This window comes from Lonchura striata, chromosome 10 (genome assembly GCF_050655825.1).
Source record: "Lonchura striata isolate lonStrDom1 chromosome 10, ASM5065582v1, whole genome shotgun sequence".
NCBI classification, from domain to species: Eukaryota; Metazoa; Chordata; class Aves; order Passeriformes; family Estrildidae; genus Lonchura; species Lonchura striata.
In genome coordinates this window covers 14,728,401-14,742,627 of record NC_140712.1, presented here as the reverse complement: position 1 = coordinate 14,742,627, position 14,227 = coordinate 14,728,401, and the positions used below count along the sequence as shown (strand labels likewise).

Sequence of the window (14,227 nt, the reverse complement as noted above, 5' to 3'; positions counted from 1 at the left end):
ACAGGACAGATTCCAGCTGAGAAAAGCTCTGCAGTTCCTGTACAACTTCTGTATCCATACCTTAACAGGCCCATTTCCATATTGTCCTGTTGATAACATGGAAGTTACTAATCACTTCCAACAGCACAAATTCTAATTTCTTTGACATTGAGATCTGTTGTGACATTTTAAAGGCTACTGAGACTTTGCAGAAGACAGAATTAATTTTATCTCATGTTTGGTATCACAGGAGTTCCGAGGCACTTAAATGTGGATCGCATCAAGGAAGACTTGATGAAAATTGAGGATGTTTATTGTATAGAAGATTTAAATATTTGGTCTCTCACTGCAGGAAAAACAATTGCCATTGTCCACTTGCAACTAGGTAAGTTGCTGGATATCATAATTCTGAATTAAATCCAAGTTTGGGAAAAACCCCACCACTTCCTCTCTATATTGTTATTTAATTTGAACCAAGAAGTATTCTGGGGAAGGAAAATCTACTAACTCAGGTTTTGTACAACAAGGGATAGAACACCTTGGCCAAGAAAGACATGTGTAAATGAAAACTGTGCAAATAAAATACATTCATACCAGATTCTTTGGGTAGGGAAAAAAAACCAACACAAAATTTCTCCTCAGAAATTTTCTTACATGTTTAGGGAAAGAAAGGGCAATGTTCTAATGTGGACTGATCTACATATGAAAAATAAATGTTTTGCCAAAACATGTGCTGATTCAGACATCTAACTATACTATGAATATCAGTTCTTAGTAAGAAAGTTGAGGTTTTTGGGAGGTAAGTGCCAGACACACACAGAGTTCTATCAAGAGAGGTGTAAAATGATAGAGAGTAGACAGTGACCACAACAATAATATTAAATTAATAAAGAGTGTGAACAAAAATTATTCTCATTGGTGATACTGTGATAAGTTTGAGAACATTTGCATTGCTCAAGTTTCTTAAGGAGTGAATTTATTATTTTCTTAATTTTGCAGTTCCTGGTAGTTCATCTAAGTGGGAGGACGTTCAGTCCAAGGCCCGGCAACTGCTGCTGAACACTTTTGGAATGTACAAGTGCTCTGTCCAGCTTCAGAGTTACAAACAGGAAATGAGCAAAACCTGTGCGAGTTGTCAGAGCTCCAGTGCCTAATTTCATATGTTTTGGGAACTGCTGCCTTATTCTTTTCCTTGTGGAGTCAAAGACTGAGAGCAATAAATGCAAAATGAAAATTATCCAATAGTTACCATTAATATGTGGATTTGTACCATGGGACATGCAGCAGGGAGAACTGGTGCTGCAAAAAGTGCAGTGGTTGCCCTACAGAACATGTATTTCACTCTCTCTGTTGTACTAGTTTATTCAATTTATTATGATTTTTAGACAAAGCTGGTTTTGGATTATTGTTTACAAACTGGAACATGGCTCTGCAGATACCTCACAAATTACAGTCCAATATTGTCCTTTAAACATTACGTACCACAAAGTACCTGCACTTCAAACAGAGCATCAGGTATTCAGTATTTCAGTCAAAAGTCAAAGCTCATCATACCAGGGTTGCACAATATATCATGATCCCCAAATTCATTATTCAGTATTTTTAATAGTAATTTTCAGACAGTATCTCAAACTATTAACACATACATTAAGTTGGATTCTTGTGGAAACTCTCTCTTTGGAAACACTGCAAAATACAGAATTTACTGTACCCAAACAAGAAAGTTAGCTTTAATCTGGGCATTCAGAGATCCAGACAGGAAGATCCTTGCCCAGACTTCTGGTATTTATCTAGAGACCCAACACTGGACCCAAAGTGTTTTAAGTGACCAGTTATCTTTAATGTGTTTTAGAATAGGATTTATACATTAGAAACAGGTTATTTATTTTACAAAGTTTTGACTTGTAAGATGAATTTATTATTAATAATCTTGAATGTCTAAACCATAATTTGATTCACATTAAAAGGCCAGTTGATTAGCATGCGTTTTAATTGTAATTAATAAATGTCCTATAATTGATAATTTTTTCCATGATTGTTTTGTTTTAAAAGAAAAGTAAAATGATAGAAGTGATATTTGACTTGGAAATATTCTCAAATGCAATCTACAGTTGTGTGCATCTAACAGGAAAGTGGGGAGCAGAAGTTTTAGACATGCACAATTCCATCCATCACAATCTGACCTTTTCATCTTTGCTTTAAGCAAGTGTGGCAGCATCCTGACAGGAATGCCACTGTGACAGCAGTTCCCACTGTTTAACTGATGGATAAAGCAAAAGCCAAGCAAGCTCCGTAACTTAAAGGTGTTGGACAACAACATCATAACAACCTACAGTGGCAGAAAGGCCTTTTTGTATTTACAGAGAGGAGGCAACCTGAAAACACTGTGTATTCATCTGGACAGCTCAGAGTCCACAAAGTGGAACTGTTTGGCCTCATTGTGGAACCCTGTATTTTTTAAGTACACAAGATAATAAATCTTCACACTAAGCTATCATACACTTACAAGCCCAGATTTAACCTGCTTCTGACGTCACTGGCATTCAAGAAGCTAAGGGCAGCAAGAACATGACCTACAAAGTTCAGAAGATGGCAAGAACTTGGCTTAAAATATTTTTTGTTTATTCTGTACTTTCACCTTATACAGAACTTTCACTGACATGAAAAGTAGTTCTCTGTGAGGATCAGAAAGGAAAACTTTAGCCCAGCTATGGTTATTGTGATATTCAGCTGTGAATACTTCAGCAATTTTCTGTTTTGAAACTCGCTAGGGTTTCACATTTTCATAAGGCTTATTTGTATTTGCATTTGGTGGTAACAATTTTGGCTTCTTTTCTTCCCTTTTTGGAGGTAGGGATCACATGGTGAATTTTTATTGATGAAAGCTGACAGCACATTGTGAATCTGGACAAAGTGGATTGTGTTTGTGTCTGTTTGGGCAAGAAACGAGAACACTGGTGTGCAGCTCAAATGCAGCACTGTGCTTGGGAAGGTAATGCTGCAATACCAACACTATCATTAATTAAGCCATATCACAGTTCATGAAAAATGTGCATCCCATCCTTACTGGCAAAAACCACAAACAACAGGTATTTTGCACATACTAATGCTCAAATGGGTTTTAATTAAGTTGGGGTTTACAGTTTATGTAATTAGATGTTGAAGTACAGTAGATGTGTTGTATTTGCAGTTTTTTAATAATTTACTACATTTGTTTAATTGAAGAAAAAAGGTGTGTTGTTTTATTGTGGGTTTTATTAAATTGATTATTAAAGTTCACGTTGTCTTATATTTATTTGTATTTCTTTCTCTCATCATCTTCAAATTCTTACACCAGTCTGATTCTTAGGGCAGCTGTGTTTTGAAATGTCTGAACACTCAGCTTTAATTCAGTTTCCAGATGTTATACATAGCATCTGGAAACTGGAATATATTTCTGGAATATATATAAGTCCCTGTCTTTAGTCAACAATTTAAGACTTGTGGTTTCACTTCAGAAAGTGTAAGCTGACAAAGTATGGTGAAGGATCATCATAAAGCAACTGGCAAAACATTCCTGAAACCCTACATTCACCCTTCAGGGGCCCTTGTTACCAAGGTCTGTAGACTGGAAGTTCAGAGAAAAGGCAACAGAAGATGAAATGAGAATAATGAATAAAAGAATCAGTAAGTTTTTATAGATACTCCAAGATTGTTTTCAGTATCAGCTTAGAGAAAATGGGCATTATTATAAATAAGATCTCATGTTTTTTCCAAGCCAGATTATTTAATGTGCCTAAGATAGTTTACACATTTACACTATTCTTTTCCTTCTAACTAATCCTCTGCCTGAAATGAAAATGCATATACTTGACAGAACTTAATTCTAAACAAAAAACTTCCAAGATTCAAGCAGGTTTCCACAACCAGTGTCCCTGGCTTCCAGAGCTGTGCTGGAATGCTCTTCCTGACTGAACAGATGAAATTCTGAGAAAATTCTGCCACTGCTGAAAGTCCACACTGGGAGAAGGTTTTTCCTTTCTAAATCTGTGATTGTCAGTCATCCTTTTCTGAAGCACAGATACAGTTTTGATGACAACCTACTCATATGAGTCAATAAAACATTTTCATATGAGTAGACTGCAAACCCTCACATCCTACTCTTCCCTTCTCAAGTGTTCTTATCCTAAGAAGAAAATTATCAGAAACATATTTTGTTTCTGAATGTTTTCCTTGCTTAATTACATGGTTTGGTTTTTGTTTTTAATTGTGTTGACATTTTGTCTTTTCAATACCAGCAGCATTTCTTTCTTCACCAGCAGAATTACCATTTAAAATGTCATACTTGAATCTGGTCTTCAATTATCTCACTACTGTACATATCTGCTATTTCTTGTAGAATCACTCCCAAGTGGCAGAGTGACTCAGAAAAGCAGAAGGCTGGCATTTAAAAGTAATTTTCTGACATAGAAGCAAAACCCCTGAAAGTCACTCATCAACTAATGAGTGACAAGGATTCTGTTCAGGTATTTTGGTGAGATCTCATGAGGACACTGCACTGATGCTCAGGGCAGGGCTGTTAAAGCATTATTTCTCTCTACAAATAACTGTAAGTATAGTATACAAAGATGGGTAGTTGGGTAAAAGACATGGTACACACTGCAGCAGCTTCCTCGTCCAATAAATGAATCCATTCCCAGAGAAGTTCCCTTGGGATTTCAAGGGAAGGGAAAAATATCCAGCTTATTTCCCTCTATCCAAAAGAACATTGCCAAGGTCTTTTTTTCTTGCTGGCTGCTTCAAACACATTCAGTTTTTTTCAGGAGTGAGTACACATAGCTCAAATGTCATGTTTTACCAGCTCTTTGGATTATGCCTCTGCTCTCAGCTTCCCTCTCCGTTTTCTTGCCATATTCTGTCCTCTCCACAGTTTCATGAATAATGTCCAGCTCACACTCTGGGCACCTGTTGCTTACAGGGTCACCAGGATCTTCTCTCACTGCACCAGGTGTGGAACACACCCCAAGAACAGTGCTGTTCAAATACTGGCCTGCCTTTGCCCAAAGGTCATTTCCTCTTTGATCAATTACAAAAAAAAACACCGAAAAACAAAACCTTCTAACCATGTTGCTAATTCAGAGGAAAGACCTAATTTGAAAGTTTCTAGATTTCCCTTTCTGCCATTAAAAAAAAAAACAACAAAAAAAACCAAACATCCTCCACATTCCCCACCCTTAATTACCTTTCCAGTTTCACCTCCTTCTCCCCTCTATACCAAATCATGCTGGGCACTGACAGTCTCTGTGCTCTGGAGCTGGAAAATCTCCTACTGGGTCTACTCTTATTCCATTTTCCACAGCTGAATGCTCTAGGAAGGACCCTACATGCTCTTTCATTCTCTGAAATACCCGACACGACTATGGAAGCTACTAGAATAAATATGGATCCTTTCCATTTTACTGTTTTGCAGCCACCACAGCAATCTGCTCTTAAAATACACGTGTAGCTGTCTTCTGTGTGTAAAGCTGTAAAATGATTATATCCTTATTATATTTGCTCTTTTGAGTATTTTTGCTCTTTTACCTCTATTTTCTCAGTATTGTCTTTTCTCAGTATTGGACAGTTTGAAAGCAATTGGTGCTAAATATGCAGGATAAAATAACTGCATTTATTACAGCTATGAAGCATTTACATCTTTTATGGCATCAATTTATGTAGGGGTAAAAAAAAGTGCCATTTCATAGACAAAAGTATAATTTTATTCTTAAGATGACTGTTTAATGATTGCCTTATTATTATACATGGTAAAAAGATAAGTTGTTTCTCCAGGACCATTATCAGCAGTACATGAGGGTACATAAATCATCAGTGCTCTCTGTATAGTGTGTTTTGCATCGCTTTACATAGTAAACTAAGTACTGATACACACAGGGATTTTTAGTTCAGCTGATGAACAAACAAAAGGACCCAGATGGCAAGCAAACTAAAAATTTGCTTTCATCCCAGCTGCATTAAGAGCACCCAAGTCCCTGCAATCTTTCTATTTCTTTTCCCAAAGCACACACAAAGAAATTAATTAATAAATCCCTAAATAAACTGATGAAACGTGAACTTATAAAAGCAGTTACCTAAGTCTAGTAGCTGACCTTTTAAGTGTAAAACAGAATTTTTGAGAAAAGCACTTTTCATAGTTAAGATGGTGCTCTATAGTTCAACGTAGCATACAATTATTCTGCATTTTTTTACAGATTTCTCGTGTTCCTGTTTCCCCTGTGAGAACAAGTCTGACACACCTGTATGGACAGACCCTTCTCACCTGGAGCCTTGCAGGCATTCGCAGCTGCTCCAGACGATGGCGCACCGCTCCCAGCCTTGGCAGGAGTTGTGTGCTGAGAGCCGCGGAGGCTTCCCGCTGCAAAGGGAACACGCGCTATTAAACACTCCAGAAATGTCTTATTAGTAAGTAAAGAAACAGCAACACAACTCCAAAACACCCCCCCACACCCCCAAGTAAACCCCCACCAAATCCTCTTATTTTTTCCTAAAAAAAACCCACGGGGGATTTAACTTTTTCATGGATGCAATAATGAAAAGCACAAACCTAGCACAGACTGCCCAATCAATTACTGGGAAGGAGTTTGGACGCTTCTTGAAGGCTTATATGGGTAAATACCATGGAATGCATGCTCCAGTGCTTTCCTCCAGTTACAAACGTCTAAGAAAAAAAAATCATATGAGTAGAAATTAGTTGAGGCTACAGATATCTGAAATGTAATTAGATTACATTCATTAATGTAAACAAGGTAAATTATCATACAAGCCCTTTTTTTTCTATGAAAATAAGAATTCCTTTTTTGGGATGCTGAATTCATGTTTCCAGGACAACAGAGGCTTCCATCTGAAACATTCCTGACTGTGATTTTTTTCTGAAGAATCAGAGGACACTTTCAATCAAAAATATAAACTGAGGGGAAACAATTTTGTTTCAAACTAGGCAGGTACAATTATAAATGACAAATATTGTTGTGTTTACATTCTGCAATTGCTAGTACAGAGGTGGTTTTGGATTTAGTGGAACAGACTTCAGAGAGAAAATACAGCTGAGGGAGGCTGATGAACTCAGACCACAACATCCTTCCAGTAAAGTCTTCTTTCATTTCTTCACGCTATTAAGCAATTCTGTATTTTCTAAACTATTGCAGAGGAGACACACCTTAAACTGGAAACAGAAATTGCCCAACCAGTTACACACTGGTTTCTTTTTATTTGCTTGAAACAGAACCTAGATGGAATAAATGAGGATGGTTTTCATGCAACTTAGCTTCCTCAACTTGCCACAGAGCAAAGTTCAAGTCATATAATAGAAAATTCAAAGGACAGTAACTCTCTGCTTATCAAATGTTAAAGGTTCATGGGCAGTTAGCTATAAACGAAGATATATTTTAGATACACTCACTTGTTAATAGTTATGCAGGATATATCGTTACATTAACTCTATTAACTGTCTTTGTAAAGCAGCACTGAAAGCAGAATATTTTTCTTCCACAGACTTACTACATCTGAAATTGCTCTGAGGAGAGGATCAAGAGAAGAACTAGTTCCTAATTTTGGCTGTCAGAGCTAGAAGGAGGCTGCTCACGGAGTTGGAGTAATAACAAAATTAAACCCTATTAATCAGCCCACCACCTGCTATAGCTAAGTAGGGGTATTAATACTGCAGGGTTGTTTGCTTGGCTTTTAAAAAAAATCTTTTTATTTTTTACGAGTTCATATTTTGTTTCTGAGACAAGGTGCGTTTGTGTACAAAAAAAAGGAAAGAGGGAAGAAAACATAAAGTCCGGTCATGTGGGTAGTGCAGATAGCAACTGGGAAACATTAGACTCCATTACACTACCATGCAACCAAGTATGGAACATACTACTGTACCTGGAGCAAATTGTGGTGGTCAGAAATGAAATCAGTATCTATTTCCTTTACAGACAAGGGATAAATTGATAAATTGATGTGTTGTGCAGTTCAGCTAAGACATCTGATGGTTTTACAGTCACTTTTCTCTGAAACAAGGTATGTTTTACCTGTCTAGCCCACACCAAAAACTTCTATTACTGTATGAAAAAAGGAATATTGGAGTGTTGCCCCCATCTCCCTTCCTTCTTGTGTTGCCATACTTTCTTTTATCTGTTTAGTGAAGAAGAAAAAAGTCCAGTAGACAAAGAACTTCACTTAGCTTCTGCTTTTTGAAACTGATTACACTTAGTTTCAATAAATGAATTGTAGCTACAGCAATACCCTGTGCTGTACTATTCCTTAAGGAATGCAGGTTATACCTGTGGCACTGCCAGCCAGACAACTGTGAAGTTTTCTAAAAGCAGATAGAAAGGTCAAACACTTTGGTTCTCTATTGAGGGAATCCATCTATGACTTTGGTGGTGATTCTGTTTACAGTAGAGGGTGTACACCTGTGCCCTTGACACCTATTGAGAAGTGACACCCTCAGCAGTATATCCTCAAACACAAACTTCCCTGTAACACCCTGTTTTGTGAAGTGGAAACACCTCTTCTGTGAACTAATAAAAATACAGGAACTTGAGCACAGACATGCCCAGTTCTTAAACCTTTTTTCTTAAGAAGAGAGAGAATTTTCAAAAAACATGTACATATACACAACCACTGCAAACTTTACTGTATTAATTCCATGCCTCCCTCAAGTCACTATAAAACATTCACCTAACTTCAAACTAATGTTTTTTCATCTACTTTGTAAAACATACTAGTGTAACATGGAAATTATGGCCAAGAGTTTGGCAATGAGGCAATGGCTACAACTGCAAGTCTTTGTGACTAGGATTGTGCTGTGGATTTCTGCTTTAGGGAGTAAAGTGGATACTGAAGTCTTGAAGATGAATTAATTTTTTCTGACCATAGGACATTTCATTCAAAGTATTTTCCAAGAGAAAAATTAAACACAGTAATGGCAGCATAATGCTAACAGCATGGGCAATGAACTGCTAACAGCCTTCAAAAATATTTAGGCTTTACTGAATTATAAAAGAAGTCACAGCAGAAGGGAAAGATGCATTATTAAATGAAACAGTTTTAACAGCTTAATTAAGAAACATATTTCCTTTTCTTTTAATGTAGTGAATTGGTGATTTATTAGCAGTAGATGACTGCTTTTCTTTGGCAAACTGATAAGATTTTTCTGTTACTACCAGGGATCAGGACTTTGTGCATCTACTTCCTTGTTTGTGCAGCAACAGCATTAGATAAAACATGATGTTTATTAGTTACCTGCCTATTGGAAATACATTAAATTAAAGAAGTGACAACCAACAGGAAATGAAGAATGTGATAGTTTTGCTAAAGTTGAAAGCTTAAATGTATTTATTTACATGCAATAAGTTTTTCAGACTCAGTGAAAATTTTTCAGTGTGGCTTTCTGACCTCTCAGATAATACAGAACTCTGCAATGAAAAATTCATAGTGTCCAATACTGAACCATGAAGGGAAAGAACTCCAGCTTTTCACTAATATTATGCTGTTGACAATCTCTGTTGTAATCTAGTGGGGACGTGGGAGTTCCTCATTTACAACTCACACCATGCACCAGCGCTTTCTGAAGATAAAATACAATTCTGTGCAAAAGGCTGATGCAGCCCTTGTGCTCACAGTCTACCTTTGGAGTACCAGACCTGACTGGTCTCATGCCAAATACTGTAAAATGAGTAAAATTATAGAAAATGGCTTGAAAACCAAGGAGTTCTACAGAACTGGAACCGCAAAGTAGCATGCAGGCAGCTCTGCCTTGGGACTGGCATGATTTAATGTTTTAGGATTTTGACTACTCATGGGTTTGCATGACACAGATCAGGGAAGCCTTACAGTTCTCATAAACATCAGCCCATAAAATTCAACCACTTGAATTGCTACTTTTTGTAGAACAAAGAAATAACTTGTATATTGCTTTATACATTTATGTTGAGTAGCTGACTGAGGAGATATACAGTAATTGTGTGTATGCTACTTTTAAGAAAAAACCCTCTATGCAAGAAACAGATTTTTAGGGACAGTCAGAGAAGACACAAAACCCTAAGAGTTTTAACAATATTTATAATCTTTTTGAACTGCCAAAATTTTTTTTTTATTTCTTATATTGTGTGAAAACCCTCCCCAAAAATCTGTATTAAGAAAGAAAAACAGAATAGCTTACAAAGCAAAACAGTTTTATTACCAGAGCTGTTATGCTTCAGGACATGATAAAAGAATCAACAACCTGTGACTGACAGCAGTCACACTGCTTAATGTGCTACTGGAAACATCATTGAAATGTGGCTAAATACAAAAATTAACTAAAATTTACTTACACTTATTTTCCCAATGTTGACAGATACTTAGGTCATAGTATTTGCAGCCAATAAAAGTGACTAACTGAAGAACAATTAATGCATCTATTCAGAGCATGGCACTTTGTTTTTGGTACAGTCCAGTAGAAATATGGAAATATAGAGAAAGATTTTAGAATATTTTCTGTTTTAAAATACTTAAAACTTGTATTTCAATCTTCTTGTTATTTCTTAAACGCAAGCTAAGGACTTATTCTGAAGATTAGTAGTTCCTCTCACTCTAAAACATAAATGCTGCTGAGTCATCTTTACTAGATAAACAAACATTTATGCAACATTTAGATTATTTTTTTCTCAGCTGAAGAAAACATAAAGCTTCTGAAGCCAAGCTACTTGGAATTCAGGAGACAGCTTTTCTAAATAAAGTCTGTCTTTGTTGCAGCAGAATTACCTAAAGCACTTGACTATTACTCATTTAAGGGGACTTTTCCCAACTAGCAGTTGTTTCACTTTTGTTTTCTTCCTCACAGAAAGTATTATGAATTCTGACCATCCATTATAAGAGAATCTGTGGAAAAGATTGAGAAACTGCTTGGAGAGGGCACATTCAGAAAATATCTAAAAGAGGACTGTTCTGCCATTGGATGCACTTATTGTCTCATGATTTTACTGGGAACCTGCCCATTAAATTCTTTCCCTGGCCAACCCATAAGCAAACACACAGAAGCTTAAAGAGGAATTGTCTCTTCATATAATCATTCCTAATTTTAATCTGTTAGTTTCTATTTGATAAGAGATATATTCCTAATAGCATGTAGAAATCTTTAAAAATATTGTTAATTATGCAGTAAATTGCAGCTTGCACTTGAACTATGTTGCACAAAAAGAAGAAATTAACAGTGCGTAGTTTTGGATAATGCAGAATTTCTAATTCAAGTAACTTAAAAAAAATTCAATCATGAGCAATATTTAAATACAGAAGAAATTACCTGATTTTCATTTCCCTTCTAGTCATGCTTAACTCTTAGGTTTTGAGGTTCTAAATATGCTGTCTTAAATAGCCTATTGGACTCCTCAGTGGCTAAGTTTCAGTATTTGCAGCACAACATTAGTTTTGACTTAATCTGTCCCCACATCTAACACAGACAAGGAATGCAAGTGTACTGTATGACCACATATGTTGCCATACAAAAACATTCTCTGGCTATGACTTCGGTGTCTATATAACATTGAAATACAGAACAGAAAGGAAGGAGACCAGGAATCCCAATTTAGAAAGGTTTTTGAATTTACAGTAAATGTATAAATTTTGATTTTTTTTATTAAAAATGAATAAAATGGCAAAACTAATGTATTTTGAAACAAATCCTGAAATTCTACAAAAACTATGAAGGCATAATTACCATCTGAATATTCAAAAATTTACATCAAATGCTTATTGAAAATTAATATTTTGATTCAGATTTTTGGACTATGTGGATGCTGTATGTCAGCTTCTAAAGCAACATGAAACTCCTCATCCAGAGTCCAAAAAAATGTAGGGAGACCCTAAAAATGTAGCAGAAGCATTTCCGCACACTGATTTCAGTAGTCAAGTTTGTGCAGAAATGATTCCACTAGATTCATAGGGTACCTTTTTCAGGCAACAGAAACTTCTCACTTCGTAAGCTTTTTGACCTTTTCCAGCTCTTCTATAGGCTGCCACTGCTGATTGATTGTTACCAGCTGGAAGAAATGGAAAATATGAAAGTTAGTAAAATCCAGTGAGCATATCAAACCACTCCCATATCAAACATCATCTTATTGACGAAGAAGTTCTAGTGGCTTTACATTTTCTTTTCAGAAATATGCAACAGATGACATAGTAATTTGTTGAACAAAATCACTTGGATATTAGTTAAGTAATCATGCCAAATAATTTTACTTTTCCTTATCCTAAGTGCCCTAATAAATGAAGATGTTTTTCCTCCAGGCTACATTATTCAAATATTCTTACTCAATTCTGTAATTCAGGAACAAGGTAAAGGTAAACAGCACTTCCTCTATACTCCAAGTTTCCATTGTTATCAATGGAATTGAGTAAATGGATGTTTGGGGTGGGAATGGACACAGGACAACCAGAAGTACAGTATGAATTTAAGATCAGACCTACAGTGTAAGAGATCCCTATCATTAAGAAATAGAATGAAGACAAAGTAATGAATGAAGCATTTGTTTCCACATTTAACTAGATACATATCAACTTTACAGTTGTTCTCTTGTTCATATTTTTCTAGTTCTTACATATTGAAAGAAGTGATCCATTGTGCTGGAAACTTATACTATTTATACATATATTATATGTACAAATTACCTTCTGAGGCTTGGCAGGATCAATAGTTTCCCATGGTTCTGAACTGCCAATCTTGTGAATGCTTTAAAAGAAGATAAAACAGGTATTATGTTTCAAGGTGTGTCCTTAAGCACATTTTCATATGAGCAGCCTATTATCATAGAGCTATTCACTTTAGTAAAGAGCTACCTAAACCACAAATTTACAGGTTTGGGCACTGTATGTTAAATCTGGATAGGAGACAATGATGGGTTGCTTTATTTGCAGCTTCCAAAGCAACAAGCAAGCCAGCACTGCTCACATATCTTTGTGAGGGAAGCAAGCTGAAAAATCAAAACTGAATAAAGACACGAAGTAAGAGGACTTTCCCCCTGACAGTTAAAATGCCTACTCCAGTCACTTTAAAATACATAAATAAATTCCCAAAAGCTTTAAGAGTATAAGACTTGGCTCAAATTACCAGCCAAGCCACTAGAATACTATCTTAAGTTAATACTATCAAACACTGTTCTTTTATATAAAAGTCAATAGCCTGGGTGCAATCTCATCTATGTGCATCTCTTCTACCTATGTGATTGTATGAAATTCTTAATTAGAACATTTAATACTTCTTATACCTAAAGAAAAGAAAAACATAAGTATTAAATCAAAAGTTAGAAAATAACTTGAACTACACTCCACATTAATTGATTTCCTCACTATTTACAACCTGCAGATACTTTAGTCATTACTACTACTTCCAGTACTGTGGAACATGTGCCTGCATCCTTTCTGTTTTTGCTTTTTTATGTGTTTAAGACATGATAGTCAAATACTCGGTTGAATAAAACAAGTTAGGGTAAACTCCAAGCAGTAAGTTTTTGCTTACATCACATCAGATTTGCTGAATAGGGAATAGACACAAAAAGAGAACGCCCCAACTGCTGCCAAGGACAATATTCCGGCCAGGGGAATGAGCTGAAAGATAAAATAGAGAAAAGAGGTGATCTTCCGTGCCAGCTACAGACCCACGAGTAGGGGGAGCAAGGGTTACACAGAACTAGGGAGGGATCACCTGTTCCTGTACATTACCTCCATATTACTCTTTACACCACTTCACTTTTAATACGCAAATTTCACGTTTACCTCTATATTACCCTCTTCTACACCCTCCACACCTCACTTTTAGCACGAACTTTACGAGCTCCCATTTCCTCGGGAAATCAAGTGGCAACCCCGGTGCAGCCGCCCGAGCCCCCCGCATCCCTCCCCGCGGGCGGGTAACCACGGCCCCGACCCCTGAGGCCAGCTCACCTCCTTTCGCGTTCTCAGCGTGTGCAGGATGCCCTTGTTCATGCTGGCGGCGGCTCCGCGCTCCCGGCGGCTCCGCGCTCCCGGCGGCTGAGGCGCTCCCGGTGGCTGAGGCGCTCCCGGCTGAGGCGCTCCCGGCGGCTGAGGCGCTCCCGGCTGAGGCGCTCCCGGCGGCTGAGGCGCTCCCGGCGGCTGAGGCGCTCCCGGTGGCTGAGGCGCTCCCGGCTGAGGCGCTCCCGGCTGAGGCGCTCCCGGCTGAGGCGCTCCCGGCGGCTGAGGCGCTCCCGGCTGAGGCGCTCGCGGC

The 14,227-nt window shown here is 37.3% G+C and overlaps 2 protein-coding genes across 5 annotated transcripts in view; one reads left to right on the top strand and one right to left on the bottom strand.

The window, feature by feature from the left end:
- Positions 1 to 3,258, top strand: part of SLC30A4 (solute carrier family 30 member 4) — a 17,275-nt gene extending 14,017 nt beyond the window's left edge. Inside the window, exons 6-7 of the mRNA XM_021537518.3 lie at positions 230 to 364; positions 979 to 3,258. Coding sequence (XP_021393193.2) covers positions 230 to 364; positions 979 to 1,133 — 290 coding nt within the window. The 3' untranslated portion in view covers positions 1,134 to 3,258. The remainder of the gene's footprint in view (positions 1 to 229; positions 365 to 978) is intronic.
- COXFA4L3 (cytochrome c oxidase associated subunit FA4L3) overlaps positions 1 to 14,227 on the bottom strand; it is an 18,319-nt gene extending 4,092 nt beyond the window's left edge. Inside the window, exons 1-7 of one of the 4 annotated variants that reach the window (XR_014957528.1) lie at positions 14,049 to 14,110; positions 13,927 to 13,998; positions 13,502 to 13,590; positions 12,655 to 12,715; positions 11,979 to 12,026; positions 6,560 to 6,673; positions 6,275 to 6,370 (exon numbers count right to left, since the gene is read on the bottom strand). Coding sequence is in view for 3 of the 4 variants with exons in the window: in XM_085588299.1 (XP_085444425.1) it covers positions 6,578 to 6,673; positions 11,979 to 12,026; positions 12,655 to 12,715; positions 13,502 to 13,590; positions 13,927 to 13,968 (336 nt within the window). In the remaining variant the exon portion in view is untranslated. Of the gene's footprint in view, positions 1 to 5,714; positions 6,371 to 6,559; positions 6,674 to 10,160; positions 12,027 to 12,654; positions 12,716 to 13,501; positions 13,591 to 13,926; positions 13,999 to 14,048; positions 14,111 to 14,150 lie in introns of those variants that run through there. The other 3 variants (XM_085588299.1, XM_085588297.1, XM_077785907.2) reach the window with 3 other exon arrangements.